This window comes from Triplophysa dalaica, chromosome 17 (assembly GCF_015846415.1).
Source record: "Triplophysa dalaica isolate WHDGS20190420 chromosome 17, ASM1584641v1, whole genome shotgun sequence".
Lineage (NCBI taxonomy): Eukaryota > Metazoa > Chordata > Actinopteri > Cypriniformes > Nemacheilidae > Triplophysa > Triplophysa dalaica.
Window position 1 is genome coordinate 7,724,814 of NC_079558.1, and position 14,636 is coordinate 7,739,449.

The window sequence follows — 14,636 nt, forward strand, 5'->3', positions numbered from 1 at the left end:
TTTTAGTATAATTGTCCCTTCTGACATCATGGTTATAAAGAAAATGTTGTTTATAATGTTCATCTGCCATGTGTGTGTGTCTATTTTGGTCAGAAAAGTCTGATGGAGAGAGAGCAGGTGGGGGTCATTGGACAGCTGTGGAGCGTGAGGATTCGCTATTTAGGCTGACTGCTCATAGACACACACCTTAGCAACAGTAAGTTGTCCGAAAAAAATAAAAATGAGATCACACGAGTCATCCATACACAAAACAAGAACAGGCAAGATACAATACAGTACAACAAACCTGCCTAGTATGATGTCCAAAAAGCATTTTTATACCAACTCCAATCCAATAGATACAAATTATGTCAAGCATAACAATAAATTAAGAGAACTGAAGCTAATAAAGTCGCTTAGGATAAATAAAAAAAACATTCAAAAAACTACATAAACATTTTTAAAGTCACTGTCTTTTATTGGGCTCTGTCTTTTTGTGTCCGTCTCACATCAAAGATCACTCAGGCCTAACGTCTCATACACCGTCTCCGTGCACTCTAGGTCACAGATTCTCACACAGTTTACTTACAGTAAACAGAAACCAAACATCCTGAGACATAAACACACAAACCCTAACACACCATAAGCAAACATACGATTAATTTGAATTAAATTTAATCTTTTAAAGACTTAAATCAACGCAAAGTGTTTAAAAAGTTAGAACAATGAGACGGGAAAAGAAACGTTTCCAAACTACTTACTCTAGCCGTAACTCTTGCTTCAAATGTGGTTTCAACTGAGCTTACTCGTCATCAGTGGGCAATATGAATCGTGACTTAGTTGTTTCACTCATTAAAGGGTTAAATAATACAGACAGACATGTTCACTGCTCGTCGGAAGAGGTGCATCAGATCTGGTGAGGGTCATAAAGGGAACAAGCAACAGGATGAGGGGAGGACAGCAGGGGGCCATGTGGTACTGGTATAAACACACACACGCACCCCTTCACTGTCAATCAAATTCCCTTCAATGGGAGCACAGCACAGAAACTCGGTATGAAGACAGACATCACAGGTACTTAAATATAGCACGGTGCTTTCCCACCACTGTCATGCCATAGCAGGCCTTATAGTGAGGGAGGGAGAAGAGAGAGACAAGGACAAAGTGTTGTTTGACACCCCGATAGTGTGAGTGAGTGTAAGCATGACTGAGTGCAGAACCTGCAGAGACACAACAAGGTTTAATACACCTACTGTATAATCTGAAAGCAAAACTTTCACTTTTAATTCTCTTTTTCATGAAATATATAATGTTTTGTTGCAACTTATTATTACCATATGTTTTGACATTAAACATATAAATTGACATTACTTTGACAACGTCTTATTACTTGGTATATTTCCTTCGCTATAATGAAACTATGCACTCCAGCTGGAGGGGAGTTTAACAAAATGTTTCTACATGAAATAAGACCTTTTCGATGATATGCTCAAAGCTATACATTTACATCACTGCTGTCCTTCCAAAACTATCTCCATATTTTAATTCTTTGCCTTAAATCATTATTATTAGTCACCCTGTATGTTTGTCACTGTGTTTTGCGAATTTCAAACCAATAAAAAGAATTAAACAGCACAGTACACAAAAACACAGTATTTAATCGTCTAACTCTTTTTATCCATTTCCTAATAAACAAGAAGAACAGTGATGATATAGTTGACTTTCTAAAAATAGCAACACATTTCATACATTCTCAGATCATAAATTCACAAATTTTCATTTGGTCTCAGACTCTTAACTGTACATTACACAAAGCTAAGCTTGGCTTACCCGGTCTTCTCCAACTTTGCATTCCGATAAAGTGAACAATTGGGTCGCTGTCTCCAGTCAAAAGCATAAATTGGATAATTTTACTGATTGTAGCTTTTACAACGTATACCAACCGGTATATAACTATATTCTGCTGCCTCTCATATTAAAGCATCTACCCGTTACACTTCTGAAAGAATGATGAGTTGTTTCCTCTCCGCACATTATCAATGTGGTCTGTGCACACGAAACTGAGACGAGCATTAGTTAAAGTGATGACAGTGTGCGGGACACAGTTTAAGTGTCAGAGGGAGATAAAACAGATTAGGGCTCTGTTTAAGATCACTTCAGAAGAGAGGAGAAAAGAAAGATAAAGGGAGTGAGAACAGATCTAGTGAATATAGCCAAGAATCTCACCTGTTTGGAGCTTTTGTTTGGAGAGGCCATGTAGCTCCACCTAGTGCCCCTCTCTCAAAACCTTTGATAAACTCAAGCTTGCATATGCAAATACACATAACCGTACAAATTGTACAAATTTGCAACTGTATCAATGCATGTACATGTGATGTGCATGTACGTGTAATGTGCTAACGAAAATAAAACATGCATGAACGAACATTCAAAACACATACTGTAATCTTTGGTTTGAGTGTTATCATTATTATGCATTCAATAAAGTACTGTATACAGACATAGACCCATCAAAATACTACATTTTTGTAATATATTCTAGTAAGCAAACAAGGTTTAACCATGGAAAAACTTTGCAGAATCATAAATCCTTGTCATCAAAAGATGAACATGAATAAATAGTCGGAGCTACTGAGAAAAATGAAATATAAAGGGAATGCAGGTTTGGCTGACAGGTCAATCCATACTTACGACTGAAAGGGAACATTTACAAGTGCTTACAAATCTCAGAAAACTGCTCATAATACCATTCTCCAAAACCTTTTTATACACACTCAGTCTTTCAACTTTGGGCCGACAGAGTGCATACTCTCACACAAGCAGAAAAATAAACTAGCTTAGCTGGCTTTTCTCATTTTATGTTACTATATAGAGAAAACATTAGGCAGATGAACTCCTCACAAATCTATATTTTTAACCAAGAGAAGCTAAAGCTTTGTTTGTAAGCTAAAGGCCAGAAAGAGCCAGCATAAAGAATAAAGAGGAGCCAAAAATACCCTCAGAAACTGCACAAGAAAAGAAAGATTTTATAATGGAGTAACTGCACAGCATCTTTTGGGCAGGAGCAAAAAAAGCAAAGCATGCTGACAGGAAGATTAAAGAGAATAAAACATGTTAGGGAATATATTGCAAATGATGAATCTACAGTCTACATTGACTTTACCTCTCTGTCCTCTCATTATGCTTTCCTTTAGGATTTCTTTCTTTAGGCACCACAATAAAACCTTTGAGCTGTTACACCATGCACAAGTGACAGAAATGGTACATCCCACAAAGACTGTGGCAGGAGGCAATACAGAGATAAGCAAGCCAAATTAGATGGTCTGATAAAGACAGGAATGTCCACTGAACTAAGAAATGCATGTCTGTTCGAGGACACGTTTGAAGATAAGTTTAATCAACCTCCCGCAAGTTACCCAGAATTAAAGCTCACTCATAGAAACAACATGAAGACAATAGCAATGGATCACATTTTTACACGAGTCACCATGGAGACATTTAAGAAGCTTAAAGTTTTTCACTGTGAAACTGAGTTATAAATCAGAGTTTTTTTTGTGCTAAAGACGTCTCTGTATTGGTGTATACATTTTTTGTAATTGAATTTATGCGTTTATGAAACTATAAACACTTTAAATATAAAGATAGATATAAATAGATTTATGTATGCTACTATATATGTTTTTATACTAAGCTATTTAAAATACATATTAATTTTGCTATCTCTCTTAGATTTGTTATTTTACCATGAGTATGGTTTTCTACCAGTGTATTTTACATGTATTTAATAACATTGCTAGATGTGTAGGCTTAATATTAAACCTCTTTCTATAAATTCACAGCGCACACCCTCCCTTAACAGTAGTTCAGCGGGGCATTTCTTTACATTTATTTTTCAGTTGAATTCACAGTTTAAATGCCATGTTTTTCAATTTTCTATGCTGTTTTAAAAGTCAATGAGTAACAATGTTAAATAATCGGGATCTTAAAATTGGCCAAAATAATCTTGATTAAGATTTTGGTCATAATCGAGCAGCTCTCGATATACTATTGCTCAATAAATTGTTCTGTAGTTAAAATAGGTCACTAGTAACATCCTGTAACTGTTAGAAATTATAAATTGTGCAATCTGTGAATATACATCAAGCGATATTTGGAGATGTTTTAATAAACCTAAGTGAAAGTATACATTCAGTATTCAATATAAATACATAAAGCATTAAATTAGTTAAATTTTTGCTGTAAAATGATAATAGAATACATAATCTGTGCTTCCACGCCCACTTGACGCTCATCAAAAGCACATACATGCGCAGACAACCCCTGAAGCTGAGTAACATTTCCTTGAAATAAACTAACCTTGGAACGTAACCTGCTTCGGAGCAGGTTATCTTCAGAGAGTGAGTTGCTATGGTTACTTACATACTCTGAAAGTTATCTCCTTTTTTGGAACCGAGAGTTGAGGTTATAAGCTAATTTACCCTTAAACTTACTTACCCAGGTATGAAACATAACCAGCTTTCTGGAAAGCTTTTCTTGCATTAAAGTTAACTTTTTCAAAAACAAAAGCCGTCCTAGACAGTGAGTGTTCTAGAGTGGGTCACTGTAGAAAACGTTTTGTATAAATAACGTGGACTGATGCCAGTTGGTCCATCTGGACACAGACACACAATCAATAGATACTCTATTCGTTTGGACATCTGAATTTTCCCGTTATAACAGTAAACTGAAAACTCATGCTCAAGATAACCAGATCATATCTCTGAAGAAGAAACAACCTGGAATTCACTAACAAACATAAACATACAAGACAACTTAATCTTCACTCAAACTGAAAACACTATCCTATTAATATAACTCTAAACAAGATGAGTGGCTAAATTTAGAAAGTTTTATAGCCAAGTCAGAAGTGTGATCTTCCAGATGCAGATGCAGCCCAGAAATAACAGATGGATTCAAAGTTCGATTTTTAAAATGAACAATTACATCACAGCTGTACACAACATCTGTTGTATCTGCTGCCTGAATAAAGATGCTGACAAGAGACTTTTCAAAATATGACAAAAATATAAACCGGAATTGGACAAAAAACATGAATACTGTGCAAATACGCGATACAGTGTGTTTATTATTATATTTTGTCTAAACCTTGTTTGTGTGGTTACGAAATAACTTGCATCACTTTAAATCAGCCAAAAAATATCAATTTTGTTGTTTAAACAGCATATAACAAACTCGTATCTGTCAGACTATAATACTGCTTAGCTTTGGCTATACATCCAAGTTCTAATCTTTATTTTATGTAATTGTTTTTAACAAAATATCAGCACTGAAGGCCTTTTAGGCAGCCACCTGCCATATCACCCTATAGCCCAATACTGGTTGCCCACTGAAGCTAAGCAGGGCAGAAACTGGTCAGAGCCTGGTCAGTACCTGGATGGGAGACCTCCTGGGAAAGCTAGGTTGCTGCTGGAAGTGCAGGCCAGCAGGGCCTCTCTCCCTCCTCTCCACCGATAGATGGTGTGTGGTGAGCGCACTGCCGCCGTTGTACTGTGGCTGCAGTCGCATCATCCAAGTGAGTGCTGCACACTGGTGGCGGGTGAGGAGAGACCCCCCTCATATGATTGTAAAGCGCTTTTGGTGTACAGCAATACACAATAAAGCACTATATAAATGTGTCATTCATTCATTCATTTATGGCAAACGTATTCATGATACAATCAAACCTTACAAGCAAAGGAAATAATATATTATAACTATACTTAAAACAAAAAATCTTACATATAAAAATTATATACAGTGCAAAATAAATAGTATTCATGAAAGTACACACTGTAAAAGTTGTATACACACCAAACAAAGTGGCACATTTCCTATTGAGATAATGAAAAGTGTTGACCATGGAGTTGCACCTCTAGTGGCAAAGTAGTGCATTTAAGAGATCATGATTGTAATGTTTTAGCAAAACTAAAGCTACACAAACATTTGTGGCATTGTATTGGTTTGGTAGAACTGCAATAAATGAAATGTTCTTTAATCTTGAACATTCTTTTTGTGCCATCACAGTGTATTCTAAGGATTAAACTATTCAAAGCAAAAGGGTAGTGTGCAATAATCTTTCTAACATTAATATGGAAATATACGCTTAACGCCCAGGAAACAGGCTTTTCTAGATAAAGGATAAATCAGCAAGAGTTTCCTCATGAAGCAGGTTGTCTGATCAAGGAAATAAATATCTAATTTACACCCTAATTAAATAACAAAGATTAATTAATAATTTGCCACACAACAAAATTTAAAGAGTGAATGAGATCAACATGCATTAGTATAGTTTGATATTTATGGAAAATACACTTTACCAGCACACAGCGACAAATGGGAACAAAGCACTAGTCAGTTTCGGTCTTAGTCTTACAGTTCATTACAAAACAATCACTCGTCAGCATCACATGATCCAAACTTCTGTGGATTACTGGGTAGAATATAAGCTTTTACAACACTGTAACAGCACTGGATAGACAGAGCTCAACCAGATCATAGTCTGTAACTCTATCGCTATTGGCACTACATCCTACATAACAAAAATAAATGGTGAGAATCAAGATTTCAAAGATATCACTTTGTATATGTGTGTGGGTATTTGTGTGCACATGTGATTTAGTGGGAACTAACTTGGGTGGAGGTTTGATCTCCCTCCAGATCTGGCTTTTTGCACTCTTACAACAAGAGTTTTGAGGGAAGGCCTAATTGAAAAATCATGTTCTCTCGCTTTTCTCTTTCTCTCTCGCACAGGCTGAATCCATCAGCTCTGCAAAAACAACTGTCCTGCCCTTTTCCTCTGTGACATCCCAGTTACAAGGGTGCTTGGATAAGTTAAGTGCTTGTACCCAGGCAATAGTTTGCTGTTGATGAGGTAGTATCAATCACATCAACTAATGATCCATCTGACAGACTGAAATGGAGGAAAAAAAGATTTTTACTCTGGAAAGCACAGAACCATGCATTTGACAAAACATGAGAAAGTTGTGTTTCACAAAGTGCATGTTTTTTGGAGGATGTCTTCCTGAAATGCAGTCAATCTTAAATGATCTTGCTACAAGGATAGTGAGGACAAATATATTTATATTAAAAGATTAAAGATATGTCAGCCAGTAGCCACAGTGTAAATTCCACATTAAAAAAACTGACCAATTGCAAGTTGCGAGCCACACACAGTTTAACAGCTGTCTGGAGTTTGTAACTTTCCTTAAGTGGGCACCAATGATTTATACAAATGCACTGAGCGCTACACACATTGAGACCTCTTTAAGGCATCTCTAGAACTGATAAGCAACCAACCAAACAGCTGATGCTGCACTTAAAATAAATCAACCCTAAAGCACTGCTGTCTCGGGGCTTTCAGATTGGCAGTTTAGGTTCAAATGGGGCACGGGACACACACACACATACACAGTTGTCAAAAGCTCTTAGTGTGCAATAACAACACAAAAAGGTGAACTGCATGGAATTCTCCATGTGTTCTACTACATGCACATTAGTGATGATATAAAATGAACGCAAATGCACCAGGGTTGGATAGTCAACTGAGTGTGATAACAGACTGCTCCTGCAGAGGGCATTGTGAACAATTACACGCTGAATCAGACTACAGAACACATTCCCCGTGTGAAAGAACCCTGAATAAATCAGTCAGAACAACAGAAAAAGAATGAGATATGTGGCCTGTATCACAAAGCAAGTTGAACAACAAACACAGAGTTGCAGAGAAAATTTTGAGTTGACAAAACCAGACAATCTCAATCTGGTTTAGATCAGTTTCAGCTGTATCACAACGCTTGGTATACACTTTCTGTCAACTCTGGTTTGATCCAGAGTTTGTGAGGCGCGTGCACCTGAAAGTCTAACACGTATGGCAAACAGCCAATCACACGGAATATGGAAAGAGTCATCGGTTTGATTGACTTCTCGGGAGTATCATTACAATCCACTTTTCTGTTAAAGAAGAGTTCATTATAAACATTGAGTTCATTGTAAACACATTTACAAGGCAGGAATAAACACTGCTGCAGTGAAAGTTTGAGAAGGCATATACGGACTATATCAATACAGAATCAACTGAATTTAAATGATTTATATAGGTTTACAAGAAGATCAAAAGATAAAATGTATACTTCATAACTACAAAATGCTTTATATATTAAAGTTTGTTTTTATACGAATATAGTTATATTAATTTAAATGCTATGTTTAAGATTAATTCATAAATATTAATTATCAATTCTTATAATATTTCTATGAATGCGTTTTGAATTATAATCAATAAATGTAAATATACAATACAAATAAACACGTCGAAGCAAACGATTTTCTCAAACATCTTTTCACTTTAAAGATTTTTTTAATATTTACATTAAGACATTTACATATTTACACATAGACATAATATGGAGCGAGAGATATATGGGGAGTGGGTTCACTGCGTCAGATATACGTCACTTTCTCACAGCTGCTTGGTCAAGTTTTGGTTTGTGATCTCTTACCCAGAATAAAACCTGCTCCGGAGCAGTTTAGCCGTGTAGCCTTAGTTACCATGGCGACGAAACCCGCTCAAAACCAATCCACTTTCCTGAGCCCGAAAACTCAAACTTACCTGGGTAAAAACCAAAACCATCTATGAGATACAGGCCGTGCTATTGTGACGTGATTCCCTCATGTCTCAATGACATACTATACACATACACAATGAAACAGCACAACAATAACAGCTGTGACCTCATGATGTCTTTATCTGGCTCAGAAACAGGCTGTGCGTTTTCCAACGTACTCCATGGTTCTATGGCTCACAGCCAGAAACATTCCTCGAAATCAACACAGCTGCGATCCTCATGCGAGTATGCCGTATACGTTTTTCATTATGTGCAAGCAGAAGTTACGTCACTGTGTAAATATGGTGTTAAGTCTCTCCTTGACTTTGAGAGGTCAGACCTCAAAAAGTCATGTACAGATGTGTGTTTGTGTATACAACTTACTCTCCGTTAACACCCATTCACTGAACAGCAGTCATGTATAGAACAGGTTTCAACAGATGTACATGACCATCAATATTTAATTATAGCCAATACCATATAGGTTATTTAATACGGAAAGGTACTACATAAGACAGACAAAGTTTAAAAATAAAAGCATTAATGCTGTTATGTTTACAAGTGGAGTACATGCAGTAAGTCGAGCACATGCTTGTATTTTAAACTATCTCTAGTCAAATTTTATTGTTCTCTACAAACTTGATGAACAAGGCTATTGTCCAACTAAAGACAACCAATGGAAGCATCAAGGACAGCCACACACACACACAGGCCCAGGTAGCCTAAAGCTATGGCTTGCATGGTCTACCAGCATAACATACATGCCAGGTGCGTGTGCTACAGTACACACAGAGTGGCTGTTTTTTGCCATGTATTTTCTCAACAGTGAGAGCCATGTCTCAGGAGCACCCGCTGCTTCTCAACCCAGGGCATGGGGTAGATTGAGGCCCCACACCGGTTTTTACCGCCTTCTGCAACCCCAGTGCAGGATCTTTAACAATGATGTCATCCCTGAGCTTACTCAACAAGCTCAGCTGTGACTCAGAGTGAAAACAGGAGGGTCTGCAGAGATGTTCCGCTGCGGGATAACAGTGTTAGGGGCACTAAAAAGGGAACATATAACCTTTTTCTCTATAGAAGACTATCGAACATTTACAAGTTTATCTTACTATATTTGTAAATGTTAATATTCTGTGACCCTGTAAGGAAAATAGGCCGATAATAACTTTATCCCACATCGGTGAGGAACAGCTCCTCAGAAACTAGTTGAAGGGTTTGTTTAATAACATAGATGGAAGAAATGTTAGAAACTCATGTGTGCTGTCTTCCAGTCATACGATTAGCACAACGTTAGCCTTTGTGAAAGAAATCCAAATATTAATCAAGGGTAACACAAGACGCACTGTTGGCAAAATTACAACAATAGGGTCCCACAGGCAGGTTACTGTAGCCTCTCCCTGTGCAGGCCGGAGCAGGACAACAGTTGCTATTATCAAGGCTTGTTCGGAGAGCTGATCTTTGCTCTGATTAATGAGCACTTGCTTTAGATGGCTCCAGGGGTTATGTCTGCTGAATGATGGGTACGGGTGTTACCGTGCCAACCTCAGCACACGCTTAATACCCCATTAAGCAGATCTACACACAGTGAGTGTGTATGTGTGTGTGTTTGCAAACAAAAAGGAACTGTACAATACACATTAACGTTTTAATAGCTGATGAACTTTTACAAAAACTAAACAAAACATTTTTAAGACACAATCCCACGGTTTACAGAACAAAAGTAACTCATGATTGTGAACAATTGAACTAAGTGTTCATACAAAAGACCAGCAAATGTAGACAATCTCACACAAATGATAAGAGAAGCACCATTCAGGTTTGTCTTTCACATTACATGGTTTCTAAAGATTCCATACAATTGAGGATTTCTAACTGGATAATAATTCGGCTGAAAAAATGAGCCCTAGGACGGAACTGTCTGGTCAACAGGGTCCCCACTTCATAGACCAGAAGGAAGGGAAAAAAAATTATACCGATCATATTTTAAGCACCCTACAAATTAGTGTTGTGTAATGTAGGGCTGTGCAAAAAGATCGATACAATAAACGTGTATCGATATTTTAACATCTTTTATCGAAAGGCCTAAGTGTTTTTAACAATGTTTATGCGGCCATAAAAGCAGGATCATTCATGGCCTCCAGCCAGGGGCGTCGCAACCGTGGGGGATGTGGGTGTTAAAACACCCACACTTTTCCCGGTGAGAGGTTTAAACACCCGCAGTTTTTCTGCAGTTTTCCGCAGTTTTGTACAAACGCCATACGGCAGACGCTCCTCCGTTTCTCTGGCCGCTCTGTGTCTGCGCTCGATGCGGCATTGCGGCTGCTTCCTCTCTCCTCCCTCTCAAACAGGACACCGGCTTTGAGCGTGACCGGATGGTGATTGGCTGTTCTGCCTCAAGTCCCGCCTCTCTTGATGTTTTAGAGATTGTTCGGTCAGCTCGTGCTGAGGAGGCGGGAACGGTTATGGTTATTAACGCCTCCCTATTCCAGTTACTTTGAATGAGTGTTTATGCTTTTGAGGTTTTTAAATAACCTTGATATGTGTTTTGGGAGATGTTCTGTTTATGTTTTGTTGATATGTCGAGTATTTTCTGAATTATATTTTGTTTTTAGACAAATGCTAATTGCCAATTGGGATATTGTTCAAAGATAAATTCGGTTATTTATGTGGCATGTAATGTATAAAGTAACTGTGATGAAGAAGGCAGGGAATTGACGAGGAGGAGGGACAAATTGTCCTTGTTAAGCAGTGTATTTATGGGTTAATTGATTTTGATATTTTGAGCATTGTTTTTTTGTTTAGCTGAATACTTATGTGGATACTTACCTATTATGTTTGACTGTACCTGTTGAACAACTATGAAAGAAAAGTTAATATTATTTTAATGTTTAAAAACAGATTTATTTATACCATCAGAGAAAAAGCTTTGTGTGTGTGTTTTTTTATATCTCCCCTTTTCAAGGTGCAAGTAAGCAAACTTTAGCAGTCACAGTCCTGTCAGACCTATTTCACTATCAAGCTTTCCACTGTCTTTCCCCCCTGGTATTATTAAAGTATTTCTGATTCATTAGCAAGTCTACTGTGATGTATTTTAACAACAAAGTTTTGACTTATCTTATGTGTTCCGAATGTGTTTTTATACTTTTCTAGTATCACTCATAGCTTATCTTGTATGTTATACCTATTGTACCGTTCATGTCATTACATTCATCGTTCTCATTGTTAACAAACAAACCACATCCATCCCCCACACTTTTGAAAAGCTTGCTACGCCCCTGCCTCCAGCTTGCAAAGCCAACGTGTGGGTGTACTGTCTGCTCCATAAAACAATTTAAACAATTTTGTTTAAAAAAAACATATATCGATATACCGTAACATTTATTAGTTCACAAAATACCGCAATGTGAACATTAATTGTGATATAGCGTATATCGTGAGGCCCTTGCCAATATACAGCCCTAGTGTGATGCAGAACATATAGCATTACATCAGCCATCCGACTATGTGGACCACACACTTTAATTGGGGCCAACAGAAAGTGAGGTTAACCGTAAACCTACAAGACATCCTGCTCACTAATTCAAAGCATGCTCCTTCCACAGCTTGGTGTTGCAGAAATATTGAAGACCTTATGGAAAGACAGCTTTGTTATGGAACATAAGAGCCATGATCAGCCACGAGGCAAAGCTCTACAAGATCACAGTGATCAAAAAAGACATGGGTGGACAGCATGTCTCTTCTGACTCCGGTTATAAGAGTGAAAATAGAGAGGAGGATCTGCCCTTTTCTGGAGTCAGCACTTGATTTAACAAACTACACATTATAAATGAAAGCACCAGGACACATGTACATAAATATATTGAAGATAGGTCGATTACCATTACCGTAGCATTTTTCTCTTAAGATTTTGAAAAGGAACTTCATTAATAATCTAACAATCTTCATCTCCATCTATATCAATATCTCAGTTTTTCATTTTCTTACTTTCTCTATCATCTTACAGTACCGCATTAAAAAAGCGTGCAGCATTACGAAACTGTGAACACACACAGCTTTTAAAGGCCAAGAAGGAAATCATTAAAACTCAGGAGGGCTTCCAAATGCTAACACAGGCACGCCCTTGACACATGTTGGGAAAAGGATGGGATGATGCCATAATTTAAAGTGCATTTAACCTGCACTTTTGGGCATTATATGTACTGAATAATCCACAAACATTGGCGAAGTTGAAGCTAGATTAAAGTTTATCTTTGTAATCAATTTGTTTCTTATTCATATCTGCACACATGCAAATATAGGTTTGTTTTTATAATTCAAACGTGAGGGTAAAAGATCAAACACATTCATGTATTGCTGTCTAACAGCAGAACATGTTTGCAGGGCAGATAACTACAGTATCACACATGCAATTTGTATTCAGGTCTAACAAACAGGTGTGCCATGGAAAAAAATCTTCCCCAAAATTGCACTGTGCCATGTAAACTCATTTCTGAAACCAAGAAACGAACAGTTAAACTAAAAGTTTGTCTTCACTGGGTTGGTATTAAACTGTATCTGATCTATACAAATATGATTCAATCATAAAGTAATTTGATCCAGTGAAGCATAGGAAAGAGTCGTCTTCAATGTGCTCAGCGTGCACAAAACAAACAGAACAATTCAATTTAAAGCTGAAGTGAGATTTTGTTTCACATATCATGCTGGCTGAAGACTTGCCTACTTGCAGTGCATGCTTGCGCATCTAAAAACCTTCATTACAAACGCTTTTTTTCCACATAAACGGGCTTGTAAATGAACTTTCACGTGGATCTGTGCGTGAAGTAACCTTTCCTTGAACACGATATCAAAAGAAAAGTACACAAGCGACTCGAGTCATCATACGATCAATGACCCTCTCAGACGTTTCTTACCTGCTGAGGTGCACCTCTTGAGGAGCGCGCCACACACACATGCGCGCCCCGCTGTGAAAGATGAAAGTATATCAAGTAACACTAGTGACCGTTACTTTAGTCACATCAAAGACAGCCGTAGACACTCTCTGTACTTGTCAAATTAAACGTCGACAAAGATAAACAACAAACACAAACCGCGTATTTTTGTGCGCTTTCCAATTTCAATTATTGTTCCAATGAAGCGCGCACCCATTTAGTAACTTAAACTTTGACGTGAACTCCAGTAACATTCCCAAAAAATGATGGTCCTATTGTTCAGCAGCAGAGCATGTCGTTAAACGAAGTGAAACACAACACTGTGAAACCAACAACGGAACACTTCACACAACAAACAAACCCCTAACAGGTTTGTGAAGAAGCCTTGGCTCATTATCAGCCCATTAATTACACAACAGCTTTTCACCTCAGACCAGATGACGGTTTGCTTTAAATTTCTGCTAATTGCTAAAAACAAGAAAAAAGCCGCTTGGGAAATACGCAGGAGATAAATAAAGTTTTAAAAAGCGAACACCCAACAACAAACAGCATATTTAATTGAACAACTTACCCGAAGTGTACTTTTCAAGGAGTTTATTCCAAACGATGTGAATCAACAAGTGCCATCAAAGAGTTTTTCAAGTAACACAGCTTTGACAAACGAATGGGAATGAGTGCGTGCAGTCCAAGCGCGCGTCCGCCTGTCATTGACGCTCGCTCGCTCGCGCCTCTGACTAGCTTTTACATTTTGTCCTGAGCAGCGGCTTCCGGGCGACGTGAGTCTACTCTTAAAGGGCCAAACCACGAACCACATCTACCCTGACTTTCTAATATGTCTAAACATTTCTACCAAATCGTGATGTAATATAAACTGTTAGATATGTATGACTCAATTATCTATAGAGATAGATTGTACCATTGAAATTTGTTTTCACAATTCTCATTGACATAACAATTGCCCCCTTATAATAAGTAGCATCTCCATTATTCATTATGTTGAATGAATAAACTGTCTGTCAGACAAATTATTGTGGTTTTCAGTTCCTTACAATGCAAATTTAGAGAGATAAAGACATCTTTGTATTCA

General features: G+C 37.6%; 1 protein-coding gene across 14 annotated transcripts in view; it reads right to left on the reverse strand.

Moving 5' to 3' along the window:
- The window catches only part of svila (supervillin a), a 61,908-nt gene extending 47,665 nt beyond the window's left edge, over positions 1 to 14,243 (reverse strand). For 9 of the 14 annotated variants that reach the window (XM_056770816.1, XM_056770822.1, XM_056770818.1 and 6 more), the window contains exon 1: positions 1,810 to 1,980. In XM_056770816.1, the coding sequence (XP_056626794.1) occupies positions 1,810 to 1,876 (67 nt within the window). In that variant the 5' untranslated portion in view covers positions 1,877 to 1,980. Of the gene's footprint in view, positions 1 to 1,809; positions 1,982 to 14,120 lie in introns of those variants that run through there. The other 5 variants (XM_056770826.1, XM_056770825.1, XM_056770824.1 and 2 more) reach the window with 3 other exon arrangements.
- Positions 14,244 to 14,636: the final 393 nt, after the last annotated feature.